The following is a 19,867-nucleotide window of genomic DNA, read 5'->3' as shown; positions in this document are numbered from 1 at the left end:
GCATCAATCTTTAACTTACCAAAACATCTGTTATAAGTAAAGAGTGACAATATTTCATTGAGGTAGTCAACATGAAGTACTGGGTAGGGGGGAGAGTAGTTACTGGTGATAAATTTGAGATGGACTTCAGACATTCAGTTTGAGGGAATATGGAATAGTTGTAGGTAAACAACTAGAATTCTCTCAGATACAGATTTATTCACACTTAGCTTCTACACAGATACAAGTCCGGAGGCTAACTGCCGTTAGCGTCCAACATCCTGCCCAAAGCCCTCTCCTCAAAGATATCACACTTACGCACAGAACAAATATCGATATTTATGGTGCTCTATGCCAGATAGCCCCCCGCCCCCCTCCCCCACCCCCCGCGCACAGTATGGAGTACGTCCCTGTGAATGCGCGTGGGGGGGGGGAGAAGTTAGGAAGGTAACGCACAGTTCTTCTGCGTCAGGCAGAAGCGGTCGACTGGTAGGAGACCGGGGGGTGAAACCTGGTACGCCGGCGGTGAAGTCAGCAAGCGGCGCCGGCGGCTGAAGACGACGTCCCGACCTGGAGTGGAGGTGTAGCACTTCGTCAGCTGGCACGCGGAGAATCACCTTGCCAGAAGGCCTAACAAAGGCACGCAAATTGCCACACGCAGTACTTCTGCTCACTTTAAAGCGGCACACCACACGAGATTCTGCACTTCCTCCCTCAATATTGTCACATGCGAGTACCACACACTCCGCATTGCCATCTACGACAACAGATAATTTATGTATGTCATCAGGGTGCACATGTGTTGTGAATTCTTGGATGGCACCTGTACGAGCAATGGTAGGGAGGCAGGGAGGTGTGGGAAAGCCATGGCAGGGGGAAGCATCTGCTAAGAGGGGGGTGGCAGGTGCACTGGACTGCGCAGGAGACAACCTCGGGCGATCAGCTGACAGACGAGGGAGCGTGACCAAAGGCAACGAGGAGCCAGCGTGGATTGAACGGTGTGACAAAGATCTGTCGCACAAAGATGGTAACACAATGTTAGAATCCGAGTGGTTGGCAGTTCGACTACGAGGGCTGTGAGGAGTGAAGCCCCGAAAAGATTGGCCACTTGAATTAGATGAACGCGGAGAAGGAGCAGTGCTCGGCAGAGAAGCATGCTGTGGAGAATCAATACCCGAATGCATGGTGTGGGAAGATGGATGGCGCTCGAAGCAGGAGTGGGAGAAATAGGGGCAGAATCAGGGAGGTTCACCTGAGGCTCAATGAAAGCTGGTTTCACTCGGTTGAGTGAGACCGTGGTTACAGAGTCTTTTATGAGGAGATCCATGTTATTCTCAGAGCGTTTGACGACCTTGTAAGGATCTGTGTAGGGCGACTGAAGTGGGGCTTTGACTGAGTCGTCTCTGAGAAACACGTACTCACAAGAGTCTAGCGTGCGCGGTACATACATGCGCGGAGGTGTATGAGCAGCCGTAGGTGGCGGGTGAATTTTGCTGCAGTGCAAGCACACCCGCTCGAGAAGTGAAGGGAGTTCAGAGGGCCGTGGAAGTGGGGCGGAGTGACTAATTCTCCAGGCAAAACCAGAGGTTGGCCCTACACAAACTCGGCTACGGAACCCTTGAGGTCTTCCTTGAAAGTCGCACGAAGGCCAAGAAGCATGAAGGGCAGTGCCTCTGTCCATAGTGAGTCATGGTAACACAGGGCAGACTTTAAGGTGCGATGCCATCGCTCGACAAGCCCATTGCTTTGGGGGTGGTATGCAGAAGTATGAATTTTGACAATACCACACATTTTACATAAGTCAGAGGAAACTGAAGACTCGAACTGTTGCCCCTGGTCAGTGGTGAGGTAAACAGGTGAGCCAAATCTAGAGATCCACGAATGCTCGACTTACTGTCTCAGAGGTAATGTTCGGAATAGGCACAGCCTCAGCCCACCGAGTCATCCTGTCAATAGCTGTAAACAAGTAATGGAAACCCTTGGAGGGGGGCAAAGGGCCTACGAGGTCGACATGAACCTGGTGAAACCGGACTGGTGGTTGGGCAAAACAGCCAAGGGGTGGAGAAGTGTGCCTGGAAACTTCGTTCTGTTGACACACCATGCATGCCCTTGCCCAAGACTGACAGTCACGGCGCATGTCTCTCCAGACAAATCGTACAGCTACCAGATGGGTGGAAGCTTTGACACCGGGGTGTGCTAATGTGTGTAGTTTGTCAAAGACCTGGCATTGAAGGGGCTTAGGAATGAATGGCCGCAACATACCAGTCGATTCATCACACCACACTAAGTCAGATATGCCAGGGAAAGTAGAGTGTACCGGTTGGAGAGAGGAGCTGTGGTCTGAAATTAACTGCATGGTATCGGGATCTGCCGATTGCAACCGAGGTAGGTCCGTTAAGTCAATTAAGGTTGTGACAGCACCAACACGTGAGAGAAAATCAGCAACCACATTGTCCGCTCCTCGGATGTAGCGAATGTCATTTGTAAATTGCAAGATGTAATCAATGTGACGAAAGCATCGTGGGGGCGGATCAACCACAGGATTTGTTATGGCAGGCACCAACGGCTTGTGACGAGTGAGCACATAGAAATCTCGTCTCTCAACATCAGTTCTGAAGTGTCTTATGGCCTCGTAAACTGCAAGTAATTCTCTGTCTAATGCTGAGTATTTCTTCTGCGCGTTGATTAGCTTTTTTGAGAAAAACTGCAGGAGGGTCGTAACATTGTTGTATGTCTGACTCAGTACTGCGCCGATAGCATTGTCACTAGCGTCAGTAGTGATAAACATTGTGGCATCCGCCCGTGGGTGAGCAATAGTGACAGCGGAGGCCAACATCTGTTTGAGTTCATTAAATGCCTTGTCCATGTCTGGTGACCATGGTACCTGGCAGGTGCCAGAAGTTTGTGGGCCAGTGAGAGCATCTGTGAGAGGATCCTGCACCACAGAAGCGGCTGGCAAATGTTTCCGGTAATAATTAACTGTTCCGATGAACCTGCGTAATTCCCTATAGGTCTGAGGGCGTAGCATCTCGAGAACAGGCTTGATCTTGTCCTGTGGTGGTGTCAGACCGTCCAATGACACAACATAACTTAGGAATGTGACGGATGACTGGTGCAATTGAGTCTTTTTATTGTTCAGTTCAATACCAGCGGCTGCTAAAATATCTGTCACAACTTGAACACGCTCCTCACTCTGTTCCAAAGTAGAAGCAAAAACCAATATGTCGTCCATGTATATGAAACAGAAGTCTAGATGGGATAAAGTTTGATTGATGAAACGCTGCCACGTTTGGGGGGCATTTTTCAACCCAAATGGCATAAATTTGTATTGGAACAGCCCGAAGGGAGTGGTTATGGCAGTCTTTTCAATATCCTCCAGAGCCATAGGAATCTGATGAAATGCGTGCTTACAGTCCAAAACAGAGAAGTACTTTGCACCTGCATGAGCATGATTGAAGTCTGCAATGTGTGGGACCGGATATTTATCAATGATGGTGCGGGCATTTAAACGCCTATAGTCTCCGACCATACGCCAAGTACCGTCTTTCTTTTAATCAAACAGGATAGGACTAGCCCAGCAACCGGAAGAAGGTTCAATTATTCCCTTTTGTAACAGATCGTCCAATTGTTCTTTTGCGATTTTCATAAATTCCGGCTTGAGGCGGCGTGGGCGTTGCGATATGGGCAGCCCATCGGTTAGACGTAACCGATGAACTGTGCCATTAGTGACTACTGCAATACGTGGCGTGGCACGACAGTCAGATGTCAGTGAAGCAGAGCAGGCAGTGGCGGACGGGCCAAGCTGTGGTGCTGAGGGCACGGAAGTACAGGTGTGCCACCCACTTAATAGGCTGTGTAAAGGCCGCACACATGTTAACATGAGCGAGGTTGGTACACTGGTTCTTGGTAGCGGGCCGTGCCGCTACGAGCGCTGTAGGCACGAGTGGGCTTGGCCGAACAGCAGATGGCCATAGTTCATTGCCACGAGCTTGGCAAGTTAATTGTCCATTCGGAACGCAAGGAGCATGAGCACTCGGGCATACCCTATCATTACAAAGGGGGTGCTGACACAGTTTACAGAGTTCACAACATTGTCGTTAACGTGTGCGGGAACGGGAACACCAGATTGGCATGGACTGACCTTGTCTGTAGCCGACGAATTGTCTGCTTGTAGTGCCGCGAGGCATTGTTGTGTGGAGGCCAACTCGTGGTGTATGTCGCGGAGATGCAGCAGTATTTCCGTACGTTCCATCCGCAACTTCGAAAACTTGGCGCACTCCACTAGCCACTTGTTTGTCTAAGATTTCAGCTCCAAGGATAGGTTTACACACTTCTTAGCACAGCACACATGTTTGTTGTTAGCCGAACTGTCACTCGGTGAAGCGAAAGGAATATGTTTGTTAAGGGGTGGGAGGGGGGTAAAACACAGTATTTTGCACAAAATCTAGTGACAACTGATAGTGCTTGAGGAAATCAATTCCGAGAATAGGTTCTTCAATTGTTGACACTAGAAACGTCCACTCCAGCTTGCACTCGGGCTAAAGTTTCACTGTATACAAAGTGGAAACCGAACACTGTAGGGTAGACAAGTTCACTGCACGAAGTACTGTTTTGTGTGGTTGCACTTTATTGGTTGCTAGGCGAACCGGCAGCAAAGAGACGTCTGCGCCAGTGTCTACCAGAAAACATACACCTGATCGTAAATCGCGAACATAGACTCGACCACACTTACTGTTATTGTCCGAAACGGAGTGCAACGTGGGATGGTGCCCGTTGTTTACATTGCAGGAGGTGGCACCATAGCCTACCTGCGGTTGGAGTTTGGGTAAGAACACGGTGACTGGCATTTGTGAGCTTGCTCCCCAAATCTCGCGTGGAAGAAACGGTAAGGTTGGGCGGGCCTGTGCTCCTGTGGCTAGTTGCTAGGTGACAGAGTATGTGCCCCAGAGTCTTCCACAGAGGCTGATGCACTGTCGTTGCGGGGAGTTGAAGGTGCAGGCAGGGCGGCTAGTTTAACAAACTTGTTATTAGCAGCACCAGACAAGGGCGTGGCGTCAGAAAGCGTCTTAGTGCGATCACGTCCAGAATGCAGTGCACGGAGCTCATGTTGCCTGGCGGAGTATGCTCTGTCGGTGGCGCATAAACGTTCATTTACTGGCCTATCTTCATATGCAGAGATTGCAATCTGGACAGGCAAAGGCAGCTTTTCAGTCCAGATTTCTGCAAGCGTGTCATCAGGCATAACTTGCTCATCGTCGAGAAGACGGATGCACCGCCACAGCTGGGACAGAGACCTGTCGCCGAGACGCTCTTCGTAGATGAGCTGTCGCACATTTTCTCTCCTGGTTTTAGAGACGCGCTCCAGTATCGTCTGTTTCGCCACAGCATACTTCCCTACTAGGGGGGGTGCTTTGACCAGATTGTAAATTAAATCTACGCGGTCGTGAAGATGGTTTATGAGGCAGGCGAAGCGTGCGTCCTCGTCCAAAGCACAGACATTGAATGTTTGCTCAACCAGGTTAAACCAGAATCCCGGGTGAGTGGGTTTGAAGTCTGGTAATTTCGGCAGATTCGGCACTGCAGTCACTGCGGGGGTGCGCCTATTACTTCGGACGGAAGTAGAGCATGCAGAAGATTGCGAGTCCGAATTATTGGCGTCCCGTTATGCGGGAATCGCGAAATTCTCTTGACGCCGGGGGGGGGGGGGGGGGGGGGGGGGGGGGCGGCTGAGAAGCGACGGACGCTTGAACGGTGTGAGGATCGTAGTCAAAATGTGCATTCTCATTGACGTGGTAGCTCGGAGAGAAGCCACAAGTGCTTAAGTACACCGGTGAATGTCTGTTATGCACACAGTATTCACTCGACCGTGAGTGGTGGGGCTGGTTGTAGATGTCGGAGTAATTACTGTCCAGCACAGAATTGTTGACTTGATTAGAAGCAACACAAGGATCCCACACACGTCCACTAGGATGCACACTAGGTGTGATATTTGCTGTTTGGCGAGCTTTGAACACCTGTTGACTAGCCGGCGCGGAAGGATACACACGTGGCGGGAACTGATTCGAGTTTGAATTTACTACTGGATTTTCCAAAGTAGCAAAACCTCGCTCGACGCCACGAACTGTATTGAATTGTGTGTTCGACACAGGAGTAGGAATGTTCCGACCAACACTCTGTGGAGAACACGTGGGAAGGTCCAGGCTAACAAAGCCAGAGTCCACGACCGTTGGCGGTTGGAAGAAACTGGCGGCACTCGATGAATTCCACTGCATGTCCTGGCTGAACGATTCCGAAGATTCTTGCAGCATGTCCACTACGACGGCAGGAATGCTGGAGAGATGTTGCTGGAATCCGGGCGGCGGTGAATGCTGAAAGGCCATTGCCTGGAGCTGAACAAAGGCCCTTGCGATTGCGGAGAAACCCGACGCGGTAGGCGCGTAAATAACCTTCGGGCGGTAACTTGGACGCATATTACACAAAAATGGGGTCACCAGTGAGGGAATATGGAATAGTTGTAGGTAAACAACTAGAATTCTCTCAGATACAGATTTATTCACACTTAGCTTCTACACAGATACAAGTCCGGAGGCTAACTGGAGTAACTGCCGTTAGCGTCCAACATCCTGCCCAAAGCCCTCTCCTCAAAGATAGCACACTTACGCACAGAACAAATATCGATATTTATGGCTCTCTACGCCACAAGTTCATGGCGTATTTATTGTTAGTGCCTTTCCATGATTTTATTTATTTATTTCAAGTCCCATAGATCCATATTGTGGTGAAATACAAGGATGTGGAATGAGTCATGTTTACATTATTATTATTATTATTATTATTATTATTATTATATCGATACAGTAAACAGTGTACAATAAAATAATGTAAGTTACTGAGAATATTGTAAGGCACAAAAAGGAAAGTATATTTATACATTGTAAATTGAAAGTCTCAAAACATAAATACAAATGACAACACTAGTTTACAAAAACAATCACTGGTTAATCCTCACATACTAATCAAAAGTATGAAATGACTTGTCCATAAAATATTTTTGTAATTTAGCTTTAAACGCTGGTGGGTCATTAATGTGGACTTCAATATCTGATGGAAGAGAATTGAAAACTTCTGTGTCAGAATAATGAATACCTTTTTGTGCAAGACTTAGATGTTTAAGAGCCCTATGTAAATCATTTTTAGACCTAGTATTGTAGTCATGGTATGCACTATTAAATGTAAAGAGAGTGGTTACAGGCAAAAACCATCTGAGAAAATAAGTATTGAGAAGTAGTCATTAATATTTGGAGCTTACGGAAGAATATCTTGGATGAATGCCACTCATGATTCTAACTGCTGTCTTTTGAGGAATAAAGATTTTTTTTGGCTAAAGGTTGACTACATCAAAAAATTATACCATATGACATGATAGAATGAAAATAGATGAAATAAGCTGCTTTGATAGCATTCTTATAACCAACTGGGATAATTACATGTAGGTCATAAGTTGCTGCACTGAGTCTCCTTTGTAGGTGTAAATATACCTGGACCAATTTAACTTGTCATCAATTAGAATACCCAGAAACATTGCAGATTCACAAAGTAATATATTGTGGTTATCACAGTGCAAGTGGATTGCTTCATTTTCTTGTCAAGATGCATGAGATTGCATATATTGAGTTTTTTCAATATTTAGAGTTAATCTGTTCAACTTAAACCCATGTAAGATGTCTACAAGTACAGCATTGCATCTATTGTCTAGTTAACTGGTTGTTTGGCTTTCAAGAGGAATAGTGGTGTCATCAGCAAAAAGAGTAAATTTGTTCTCAGTGTTTGTTCAATGTGAGAGATGGTTGATGAAGATAAGAAACAGTAAAGATCCCAAAAAGAACCATTGTGGTACTTCACATTTCAGTGTGCCCCAGGCAGGTGAAACAGGACAGCCATCACATCAGTTAGTATCACCTTCTGCTTCCTATTGTATAGGTGTGATTCAATCCACCTCCTGGTGCTACCATTCAAATGATAGAAATCAGCCTTCCCTAAGAGTATGTTGTGGTCTACACAGTCAAAGGCCTGTGACAAGTCACAGAAAATTCCAGTAGGTGACCTTTTTGTTATTTATTGACTTAAAAATTTCATTTGTTACATAGAAAATAGCCTGCTGTGTTGATTTGTTTTTTTGGAAGCCAAATTGGTTTTTGTTGAGGACGTTGTATACAATTCTTTTATACATTAGTTTCTCTACTATTTTCGAGAAGCATCTTAGCAGAGATATTGGATGGCAGTTGGTTGCATTAGTTTTGTCACTCTTCTTAAAAACCGTGTTACTATAGCAAACTTTACTCTCTGTGGGACAACACCTAGCTGCAAAGATTCATCGAAAAAGTGACACAGGACTTGACATACATAACTGCTACAGTGCTTTATAATTTTGGATGAAATGTTGACAATATCTGTGATGTGATGTTTAAAGCTTTCCCGGCGTACTGGAACAATATCTGTGATATTAAGGCCATTATTATATTTTTGACTTAACTAATAGTGACTGGAGCTATACAAATTGGATCATGTAAGTTTTGGTCACCTTGTTCTAAACAATTAATGGTCATATTTAATGAGCCCTTATAGCCCACATATTACACTGCAAATAAGAAGTGGTTGTTAAATATGTTAGAAATTGATACCAGGTTTATGTATCACCTTGTCGTTATAGTTTACCTATATGGTATTTTCATTCTAATTGTTCTTCTCCACTCTGTCTTTGTGAATTGTTCCTAGAGTTGTCAATTTCAGGTTTAATATGTTAGCTTCCGGCTTTATTTATCACTCTTTTTAAAACTTGACAGTATAATTTATTATAGGATCTTTGAAGGTGGTTGTTTGATGCTCTTAATGAGGCATGTATTTCTCTCTTAGTGTTGCAAGAAATTTTAGTTCATTCAGTAATCCATGGTTTCCTGGAAGAAATCTTGATGTTCTTCTCCACAGTTCTTTTTGGAAAAGTCATTTCAGATATAGACCTGATTTCATTTAAGAAAAAAAATTATATTTGTCATTTACATTAGTTATCCTATACACTGAATCCTAATCAATCTGTGACAAATGACTGAAAGAGTTTCAGTGTTTATACATCTAAAGGACTGACAGGTGCGGGAAACTTTGTTAAACACATTGATGTTGTTGACCTTAAGCTGTTGGCCATCATGATAAGGCAGACCATTTATGGCTTACTGTTTGTTCTATTCTTGTCAGTAAAAATATTATTTATAAGCCTTCTGCAGTTATCTGTAACTCTCATGGAGAAGTTAACCATAGCAGCCAGGTTGTAAAAATTCATTAAATGCTAAATGTCAGAGTTACAAGTGTCATTAGCTGAAAATGTTGAGACTCTTTGGATGAAGCATCATGTAGCACTGATGTTTCTGCAGTTCGTGTTTTCAATGGAGTTATATCACTGTTGTCACAGGTTTTGAAGAGTGATGGACACAACTTTGTAACAGTAAATGCAATTAAGGATAAAATAAGTAAAGGGCAGGGAATTTCAACTGCCATCCCTCCCCCTCTTCCAAACCAATAGTTTTTTTTTTATTTATTTAAAAGAATTACAGTCTTTCCAAAAAGTGCTCACATCTTGCCTCACAACACAAACAGGTGCATTAGTTCAGGATCAGTTTGAAGAAAGTCAGAACGTGTAATGGATATTGGCTAATATCAGCTGTACCTAGCTAGATGTATTGAAATCTTGTAACTATTTTACTGATATTTGGCGTTGGTCTACTTGTAACTGAAAATGCCAAATGATTCTGGGTTCTAAAAGCTTCCAAAGGTATTTTACCATCTGTTTGCAATGTTTGTTCTCATTCTGTTAGCCAATGTGAAAAGCTACTAAGAGGACTACATTTTTGGCATGGGATACATTCAATAAATGATTGCAGATACTTAACTTTACCATCATTGTCTCAAGGTTCGTTTCTTGTGTTAACTAGGTGTTAATAATGGTCCAGCTTTTTTTATCAGTTGCTTGAATGAAACACAGGCTTTGTTTTTGGCTATATTCAAACCAACAAAAATCTCTTCATGTACTTTTTACACAGATGATACATTCCATTCTCATCATAATTAAACTTTCTTCTGTAGACTCCAGCAACTGTCCACCCCTGAAAATCAACAAGTCCCATGTGACAAGGACGCTAACCTCATATTGTCCAATACATCACTACCGAACAAAGATCTTCCGTGCTTCCAAAATGAAAGATACACATCTACCAAAGATAGGTTATCAATAAGGACATTAGCATGAAAATATAAACTGTAACATTAATTTTGTATATTAAGAAAATAGTTTCATGTATTATTGTAAAATATAATAATAATTATTATTATTATACAAATTTGGCCGTTAAAGGCCGTGAAAACAGTTATTTCTTGCGCTTCTGGGAAGTCTTCTTTCTCTCAGTCCACACTTCCTTCATTCTTGCACTGAAGGCGGCTTTTCTCTCTTCAGACCATTTAGTTCCACAAGTCTTCTTAATTTTCACACCGAAACCCGTGAATGAATTCAGTTTTTTTCTAAAAAGGTTTCTGTTAAATATTGTTTCCTGATCTATGTCCATTTCTTTTAGATCTCTTTCTGTGTTGATAAACCATAAATTTTTATTCTTTAGACTTGCGATGTACAAAAATATTTGTTTTGTAAGCCTATTCGGGTTCATCCTCATGATGTGAGCATAAAAGGAGCATCTTCTTTTTCTAATTTCGTCTGTAATTTTGCTGCACCTCGTATACACTTCTTCGTTGCTTTTTAGTCTGTATACAGACTTGCCTTGATCATCTATTATTTTCCTGTGTCCAAGAATTGTCCTCACAATTCTTCTTTCACGATTTTCTATCTGTTCTGCGTATGTAAAATTTGCCAGTGTTGTTGATGCATATAGTATCTGCGGTCTAATGACAGTCTGGTAGTGTCTGAGTCTAATGTTTTTGGATATACATTTTTTTGAATACATTTGTCTGCAGTAGTGAGTTGCTGTCTCTAGTTTTTGTATTCTAGCCCTGCAGGCTGGATGACCTTTTGCCACAGGCTGAATTAGTTCACCAAGATATTTAAAATGTTTAGATACCTGTATTTTCCCGTATTTCGTAGTTATTTTCTTTGGTGGATTTTTGATATTTGTAATGATTTCTGTCTTTTCAAATGAAATTTGCAAGCCTGCTTTTTTAGCAGTTTCTTTAAGTAATTCTATTTGTTTTATTGTGTCTTTTTGTGTGTAAGCTAAACAGACAAGATCGTCAGCGAAGGCAAAACTGTTGGTTTCAATGGCTTTGTAGCACTTCCCTCCAATTTTGGACTTTCTCAACTCCATGTTTTTGCGTGAGTTTTCTCCATTCTGCTATGACTTTATCCAGAACACAGTTGAAGAGTACCGGGGACAGCGCATCTCCTTGTCTGACGCCGGTTTTGACCTTGAAATGCCATGAAATTTCTCCTTGGAATTTTACTTTTGATGTTGTATTTGTTAATGTTTCTTTGATTATGGTTATTGTTGTTTTATCTATTTCATATTCTCGAAGTGTTTTGATGAGTGTGTCCCTATCGATTGAGTCATAAGCTTTTTTGAAATCAATGAATGTTATGAAATATTTCTTGCTCCTTGTAGATAAATAGTTCATTGTTGTTTTGAGGTTAAAAATTTGTTCGGTGCAGGATCTTCCTGGTCTGAAGCCAGCTTGATATTCTCCAAGTTTTCCCTCTATAATTGGTGATACACGATTGAGCAGGGCCTTTGATAGAATTTTGTATGGGACTGGGAGAAGCGATATTCCACGATAGTTGTTAACGTCCCTTTTGTCACCTTTTTTAAACAAAGGGTGAATTAGGGCAGTTTTCCAGTGACTTGGAATTTTCTTGGTTTCCCATACTTGTTCAAGTTCTTTGTGTAGTGCTTCTACTGATGTTTATCCCCCAAGCTTGAGCATTTCTGCTGTAATTGTGTCTTCTCCACATGCTTTCCTGTTTTTGAGATTTTTGATTATGTTTGTGATTTCCTCTCGTGTCGCAGGTGTTGAATGTGTTGGTAATGTTTCTGGTTGCGTAAAACTGAGAGTCTGGATGGGTGTTTGGCAGTTTAGGAGTGTCTCAGAATATTCAGCCAGGATTTCACAGTTTTCAGTATTGTTGGTGGTGAGAGTCTTATTATTTCTCATAAGGTTTAGGCAAGGGGACTGGTATCCTCGGAGTTTCTGGTTGAATGTTTTGTACCAAGCTGCCGTGTTGCTTTTCTTGAAATTCTCTTCGATTGAGTCCAGTTGTTGTTTGTCATATTGTCTCTTGGTGTTGCGAATAGTTTTCGAGGCATTCTTTCTGGCTTGCTTAAATTCATCAAAGTTGTTTTCAGTTTTATGTGAGTTCCACTTTTTCCAGGCTTTAAGTCTTTCATGCAGAACTTCATTACAGTTGCTGTCCCACCACGGGTGTCTCGGTTTGCTCTTTTTTGGAAAGGTTGTTTCTGTTGCCTCAATCAAGTTGTTCTGAAATTCTTGGAGGTTTTGTGAGGGGGAGAATGTCTTTAGTTTTTTCTGAAAATCCTTGAGGTTAGAGTTGGACTTAAGGTTGTAATTTCTCAGGGTTGTAAGATCAAAATTTATTTTATTTCTGTTTTTATATTCACCGTTTCTGCTTTTCTGTTTGTTTTGTGGGATCAGTTTAGCTTTTATTTTCGTGAGATAGTGATCGGAGTCGAGGTTTAGAGATTTTCTGACAGGTGTGTTCAATATTTCTTTTTCACATTTGGAGGAGATGGCAACGTGATATATTTGAAATTCTCCGATACTCTTTATCGGATATACCCAGGTTTTTTGTTTTATGGGAAGATGTTTAAAACGTGTTGACATTAGCTTGAGTTTAAACTGCTTACAGAGCATAATTAACCTTTCTCCATTTTTGTTGGTTCGTTTGTGTGCGGGAAAGTTGCCGACAGTATCGCGGAATTTCTTTTCTTTTCCAATCTGAGCGTTAAAATCTCCTAGAAGTATTTTTGCATTGTTTTCTGGGATTTCTGATATATGATCCTTAAGGTTTTCCCAGAATTCATCTGTTTCTTCCCTATTTTTAGCATTATTTTTGTCATTTGTGGGAGCGTGAACATTGATTAATGTGTATTTTTTATTTGCACATCGAAAAGTGAGGAAAGATGTTCTCGATGATGTTGACCAAAAATGTTCGACAGAGTTCAGAATTTTTGTGTTTACAGCAAAAGTTGTGCCAAGCTGAGGGCATTTCTTCATTACAATTTTTCCAGGTTTTCCTTTAAATATTCTGAATTTGTTTGATTCAAATGTGTTTTCATCAGTGAAGCGAGTTTCTTGTAGCGCCACAATTTGTATGTCTTCCGTGTGTAACTGGTCTGTAAGGTGCTTAAGTTTTCCCACTTTGAGAAGGGAGTTTATGTTGAGAGTTGCTATGTTGAAGATTTTTCTGGGTTTAATCTTGTTGGATTTGCATGGTGTTGCAGACTCCCCAGAATCCATCGGTCTGCTTGCGTCGTTGCCGACGGTGGATTGGCCACCTGGGGTAGTTTCGTTATTGAAAGACATTTCCATCATGCGTTAAGATTGTAACTGTTGAAATTCTTCAAAGTTGGGGAGATTACTTGCGTAACCTACCAGGAATATGACTAACGTTGTTAGCGTTAGAAGGTTTTCTTGAAACAGCCGCCTCTAACATGAGGAACAGACGCTGCCCACAAGCCGCCCAATCTGGGTACAGACGCTTGCAGTTATAGATTTTTGGTTCCTCCGCTCTCTCAGCCGTTGGGAGTTAACAATTCCTCATCCGCCTATGAGACCGTTGACTGGTTTTCACCCGTAACCCTAGGCAGGGGCCCTCACAGGGTGCTACCATCCGGAGCCAGATGGACCCAGGTTTTTTTTACGAGGTTGTTACTCCTCCCCCTCCTCCTCCCTCATCACTTGTAAGATGAGGATCCGGGCTTGGGACCGGCAATGGCGGAGATGTAAAATATAATTTATATTGACATTAATAATTATTTTTATGTGGTTTTGTTTTAAATTGAAATTAAAAACATCTAGTTTTTTTCAGAATGCACATATTTTCATATAAACAGCTTACTGAATGTACTCATAATTATCCAGTAGGATAAAAGAAGCCCAAAAAGAGCTGTGAATTACGCGAGTATCAACAAAAACTTGTACTGAGAGATTCATTAGCAGTAAGACTGCCAGTCTGAAAAAGAAAACAATTCCCTTGGATTGCTACAATCTGAATGTTGAAAACATGCATGTTTTTGCTCTATAGTCACTTAGTTTTGCTTACTGGGACGGGTTTTGGTACACAGTACTGTCATCAGGCCATACTATGATCAAAAAATTCCATTACATAATTACAACAATAATGTGTGAGAAATTTCCAAAATATTATTCTCATGATGGCAAACGTATGGTGTATAGTGTAACCTTAATATGTTGTGTCATTCTAAGTTAATTTGTATGGAAATTAGCCAATCAGGCTGCTGCCCTCACAAATTCAAATGGCCCGCCAGAAACGGTGTCACAAAATGCGTTCTTCATTTGGTTTTCTAAAATTAAACAAGAGAGTGACACAAAAATTGGACATGGGACTCTAGTGAGGATCGGACCTGAGCCAAAGGCTGAGCAGCGTCCTATGTTATGGTCTATGCTATGAGAACAACTGACACTAATTATATATGGAAGGCTGCTTGAATCTGCATATACAATGGCCTGATAGGCTAACTTCAATGCCAATTAACTCAGAAATGATGCAGTGTATCGAATTTTTTTTCTTAACAATTATTTCTCAGCACAATCTACCCTTGACACCTTGCAAGCTTTTCAGACTTTTGCTGACCTTGCTGTGCATAGTTTACGCCACTATAAATTAATCAAGTGTGGTCATAATAATAGCATTATCTATTAAAAATACAAAATTATTTTTATTGAAAAGAAACGAAGCATCAAGAGGGTATAGTGCCGCAGTATGGCTATGTATTACTCAGCAACCATGAGTTGATGATCAATGGCTGCATGTCCAGTTTCATGTTTGTCCAAGCAGTGTCCTCATGTATGCTGGTGCTCTCAGGGGTGCTGCATCATGCCTTCTCCACACTGTGTCATAGCTCACCGACCAGCCATGGCAGTGGTAACCCTCCTCATAGGTAATATGCAGCTGTGAAAGGATGCATTAATCAGTTTTGATATTAGGTGATCAGGAAGGATCACAAAAAGTACATGCCACACTCTGAAAATTATCCTTTTGTGGCACTGTAGTCCAGTTATTATGCTCTCAACCTGGCAGTGATGTATAAGTGATGAGACGATTTTGAGTCCGTAGTTACCTTGTGCACCTATGACTTGTTGGATAGGTAAAAAATCTACTCATCAAGCTGTGGCAGGAGAACACACATACAAAGATATCTATATTTGCAATCTTTGAGAGCCCATAGCTCCTTCTTTTGGCAGAAGGCTTGGAGATGAAGGAAGAGAGATGGAGGAAAAGGACAGTTGAGGTGTAGGAAACAGGGAGAGTTCAGAAAAGTCACACAGAACAGTGTGTCAAAGCAGACTTACTAGGCAGCATTATTGCTGGGGATTGCACTGGATAAGATTTGAAAACCTGAGGGCTTAAAGGTGAAAGATATGGTAATACACAATACAAAGATTATTGCCAAATCATTGTGTATGAGTTAATAAGAAAGGAAATCTAAGTTCATTGTATAGGTAGAGGTGGTAGAGAGGAGAGAGGAGACTGGTCAGATGATGAAAGGTATAGAAATCTGAAAGGGAGTGAAGAAAGGAATAATTACTGTGAAAAAATGCTGAGACCAAAGAAATTAATGTAAATTAAGGCCAGGTGGCTGGCAAAAACCAAGGACATGTAATGCCAGTTCCCATCTGTGAAGTTCTGAGAAACTGGTGCCTGACAGAAGTATGCAGGTGGCACATGTCGTGAAACAGGCACTGGGGCTACAACTGTCATGTTGTATAGCATGCTGTCAGATTTTCAAATGTCGTCCTGTGCAGTCCCCAACAATCAGTCTTTCCTTCTCACCCCATCTGGTAAGTGTCCCATGACCTATGGTTCTGGGGGACTTTTTCTGAACTCTCCCCATTTCCTAAACTTCATAAGTTCTTTCCCTTCAGCTCTCTTCTTTCTCTTCAACCCTTCTGTTAGAAGAAGGAGCCACTGACTCCAAAAGCTTCCAAATATAAATACCTTTATATATAAGTTCTGCTACAGCTTGGTGAGTAGATTTTTTATCTATCCAGTTACATTATATTTTCAAAACTTATTATTTTTTATTGGTGTACAGCTTCAAATAGTAAGTCAAATGCTTTAAAGTACCATAGTGCTAGAGCCCCTATCATCTTTACGTCAGTAATTTAAATAAAGTAAACAGTGGGATATATTAGACTAGGTATCATGAAACTGTAGATGCAGACAAAGACCATCAACTGATGGTTGCAAAGTAATAATATGTAGCCACATTTTGCCACTATTCCCTCTGGATTCTTGATTTCTTTTTAATAAAAATAGTTTTGTATTTTTGGTTTAAAAAGGTGTTACTATGATGAACTTGCTTAAATTAAAGGTTAATGCACACATTGATGTTTTATAGTACCATAAACTGTATATAATGGCAAATGTAAACTTGGCTAAACACATGTACTATTTTGCTTTTAATGTCTTATTGTAGTGGGGACTATTTTGTCAGGCATTTCTTAATTTCAAATGTTATGCTATTTTTAGATATCTTTTTACACAGTCACTTTTTTAAAGGGTAAAAAAAGTAATAAAGCACTATACATAGGGGGCACTCTTATCATTGCTGGTCACAATTAACATCTATTTAAAGCTGAAGAGTGACCTTTTATTTTAATATTTGAAACATTACTTGGGAAATGAGCATGATGACTGCATGCCATGGGTAAGGGGCAGCCTGTGAATTTTAACATCATGCCATATACAGTTTCTTTGCTGTCATACAGGATAATTTGTTGTCAATTTATTACACATTGTTATTGCAACTATATATAATAGACTTTTTTTATTATAGGGTGACCCAAAGATGGTACTGTGTGCCAAAATCAGTAGCCATTAGGCAAAAATAAATAAACTGCAGCTGTAGACAGAAACATATAATTTTCCAGTATTGTATTGGTCATTGTTCCACCATCAGTATCTTGGGAATATGTATCTGAATGTTACCTAACTAATAGTAAAATAATAATGTTACAAAAATGGTAGATCGCTACTCACCATGTAGAGGAGATTTTGAGTTGCAGACAGGCACAACAAAAAGACTGCTATAAATGTGAGCTTTTGGCCATAAGACCTTCTTTAAATGTAAGAAAGACACATACATCCATCCAAGCATAGCTCACACACACTTGAGCACCCTCCCTTTTTAGAGTGGAAGGCACAAGCATATTTATTATGTTGTAACTTATTAATGAACTTCAGTCCTTTGCATCTCATTTTCTTCAGGGACACTCTACCTGAACATTGTACAAGTTCATTCCAGTAGTGGTAATATGGAAGTAAACGAATCCACCTAGTGAAATTATAATTCTAAATATTAAAATTTGATTGTGTAGTCTTGAAAACAGGAGAAGAGATCGCACATAGTATCAACAATATGAAATGGGATTGATTGCTACTCACCACATAGAAGGAAGTGTGGAGTGGCAGAAAGATACATTAGATGTTATTAGCTACTAGGCAGAGCCCTTCTTCAGATATAGAAACACACACATTCATACGTGCACAACTCTCACATACATGGCCTCTGTCATCACCAGGCATTAATGCCCATCTGCACACATAATATAGTTAGATTAAACCAGCAAAAAAGCTCCCAATTTTCGAATCATGTAAATTCTGGGCATTAAGCATCACAATGGTAACTACCACCCCCAGAAGCTAATTAACTGAAGTAATATTGAACAGAAAGGATATGAAAATATGAGAAAAATTAGTTATTCTAAAATTTGAGACTCGGAGGTCAGCCTGATAAATGAATACAAGAAATTCGTAGTGAAATGGTTCACTTCACTTTATTTTAGTTGTAACAGAGTCTGCAAGCATCACAAATTCTCTGAATGAAAAAAAAAATTATGCCACACTCATTGCCACTGGATGGACTAAAATGTCTTTCTGAAATAAGTTTCCTGGTCTGATGTAGGAGAGGGTCTGACATCCCTAATTTGGTCGGGCTAAATAAACAATAAATTAATGAAGGAATATTTTAAGCCTGTCAATGACAGCTATATTTTCAGAATGTTATCGCTGTTATTCAACATACTTTTATTTCGCGTTAATACTATAGTAACTATATTGTGGTACCATGCTTCACTTATAAGAAAAATACAGATTATAATTGTACAAATTTGTTTACTTGATTAATCAGCTATTTTTATCATTGTGTCTTGTATACATAATTGTGCAGAAAATGTTCTTTGATTGGGAAAATTTGACTAGTCTTCCTGTGTTTCTTTGTAAGCATTGGATAATATTTATAGTTTGTATCTTACTTCAGTTAAGAATTGTGTTTCAGGTTGTGAATCAAGTTTTAGATGGGGAAGGTGTTGGATGGTTAAAATTAAATCGCCTGAAAAAGCTTATGGAGGATGAGAGCTACAGAAACTTTGTAGTGAGCAAGTTGAATCGTACTCTGGAGAGAAAAATCAGTCCTGATGATCACATTGATGATGTTGTAAGCATATTTTCACTTCTTACTGTCATAAACAATTACACTTTTTTTACTAATACAGTGAAATTACGCTGCTTGTGTGTGTGTGTGTGTGTTTGATCATGTGTGTGCATGCGTGTGTGTGTGTGTGTGTGTGTGAGAGAGAGAGAGAGAGAGAGAGAGAGAGAGAGAGAGAGAGAGAGGCGCATGCACACATGCATGATACATTGGTGAAAGTTGGATCATATAAAAGTTTGGAGAAACAACAGTACATGTTAACTCAATTAATTTTTACTTTCCTGTGAGTGTTTGTATTATGTACAAAATACTGAATAGTTTTTGATGGAATCACAGGTAATATACAGGTTTTTGTTTCACAGTGATCTATCATTTCAACACACTACTTACCTGGAAGTTCCTCTAAGAAACACAGATGACTCCATACACATTTTCAAGCTGTTGTTAAATAGTGAATCTTGATTACTGACTCTTTAAAATCCAAGAACTACCAGAAAAATAAAGATACAAAGCTTACTAAAATTTCTGAATGAAATATTTTTGCATGAATTTGGTGTAGTTCGTGAAATATCACTAATTACTATCCCACCCATGTCCATCCACATATTCACCATATAGAGGAGGCATTGAGTAACAGGCAGGCATAACAAAAAGACTGCTATACATATGAGCTTTTGGACAAAAGGCCTTCTTTTAAAGTAAGAAACACACACATGTGACCACTGACACTTGTGAGGTTGGACTGCCTCAGTAGCCAGCATATCTCTCACACACATGACCACTGGCACATGTCCACTCTGTGTTGAATATCACTTCTTTCTTCTCAGAATTCATGGTACAGTTTTGGCACATGTTGTCGATATGTAACTTACTTTCCACAGATGGCAAAAATAGGTTCTGAATTTTATGAGCTGTTTTCTGTTTCATGTGCCAAAAATGAATCACAGCATCAACTTCACCCTATGAGATTTGTAATCAGCTCAGTTATTCTGAAATAATTTTTCATGCTTAATGGGGCTTCCCTTCAGATTTACTTTGTACTCCAGCAGATGATGGAATAGATTTTGGAAACAGTTTTACTTCTTGAAATGTCAGACATATAGTTCAATCATTCATTGTGAAGGAGAACTTTCAGGGAATGTATAAAT

At 40.8% G+C, this 19,867-nt stretch overlaps 1 protein-coding gene across 1 annotated transcript in view; it reads left to right on the top strand.

Moving 5' to 3' along the window:
* The window catches only part of LOC126251375 (MAP kinase-activating death domain protein), a 595,744-nt gene that overhangs the window by 313,348 nt on the left and 262,529 nt on the right, over positions 1-19,867 (top strand). Inside the window, exon 23 of the mRNA XM_049951759.1 lies at positions 18,567-18,725. Within this exon, the coding sequence (XP_049807716.1) occupies positions 18,567-18,725 (159 nt within the window). The remainder of the gene's footprint in view (positions 1-18,566; positions 18,726-19,867) is intronic.

This window comes from Schistocerca nitens, chromosome 4, assembly GCF_023898315.1.
Source record: "Schistocerca nitens isolate TAMUIC-IGC-003100 chromosome 4, iqSchNite1.1, whole genome shotgun sequence".
NCBI classification, from domain to species: Eukaryota; Metazoa; Arthropoda; class Insecta; order Orthoptera; family Acrididae; genus Schistocerca; species Schistocerca nitens.
Note: the sequence above shows the minus strand (reverse complement) of the source record. Positions and strands in the feature narration are given on the sequence as shown.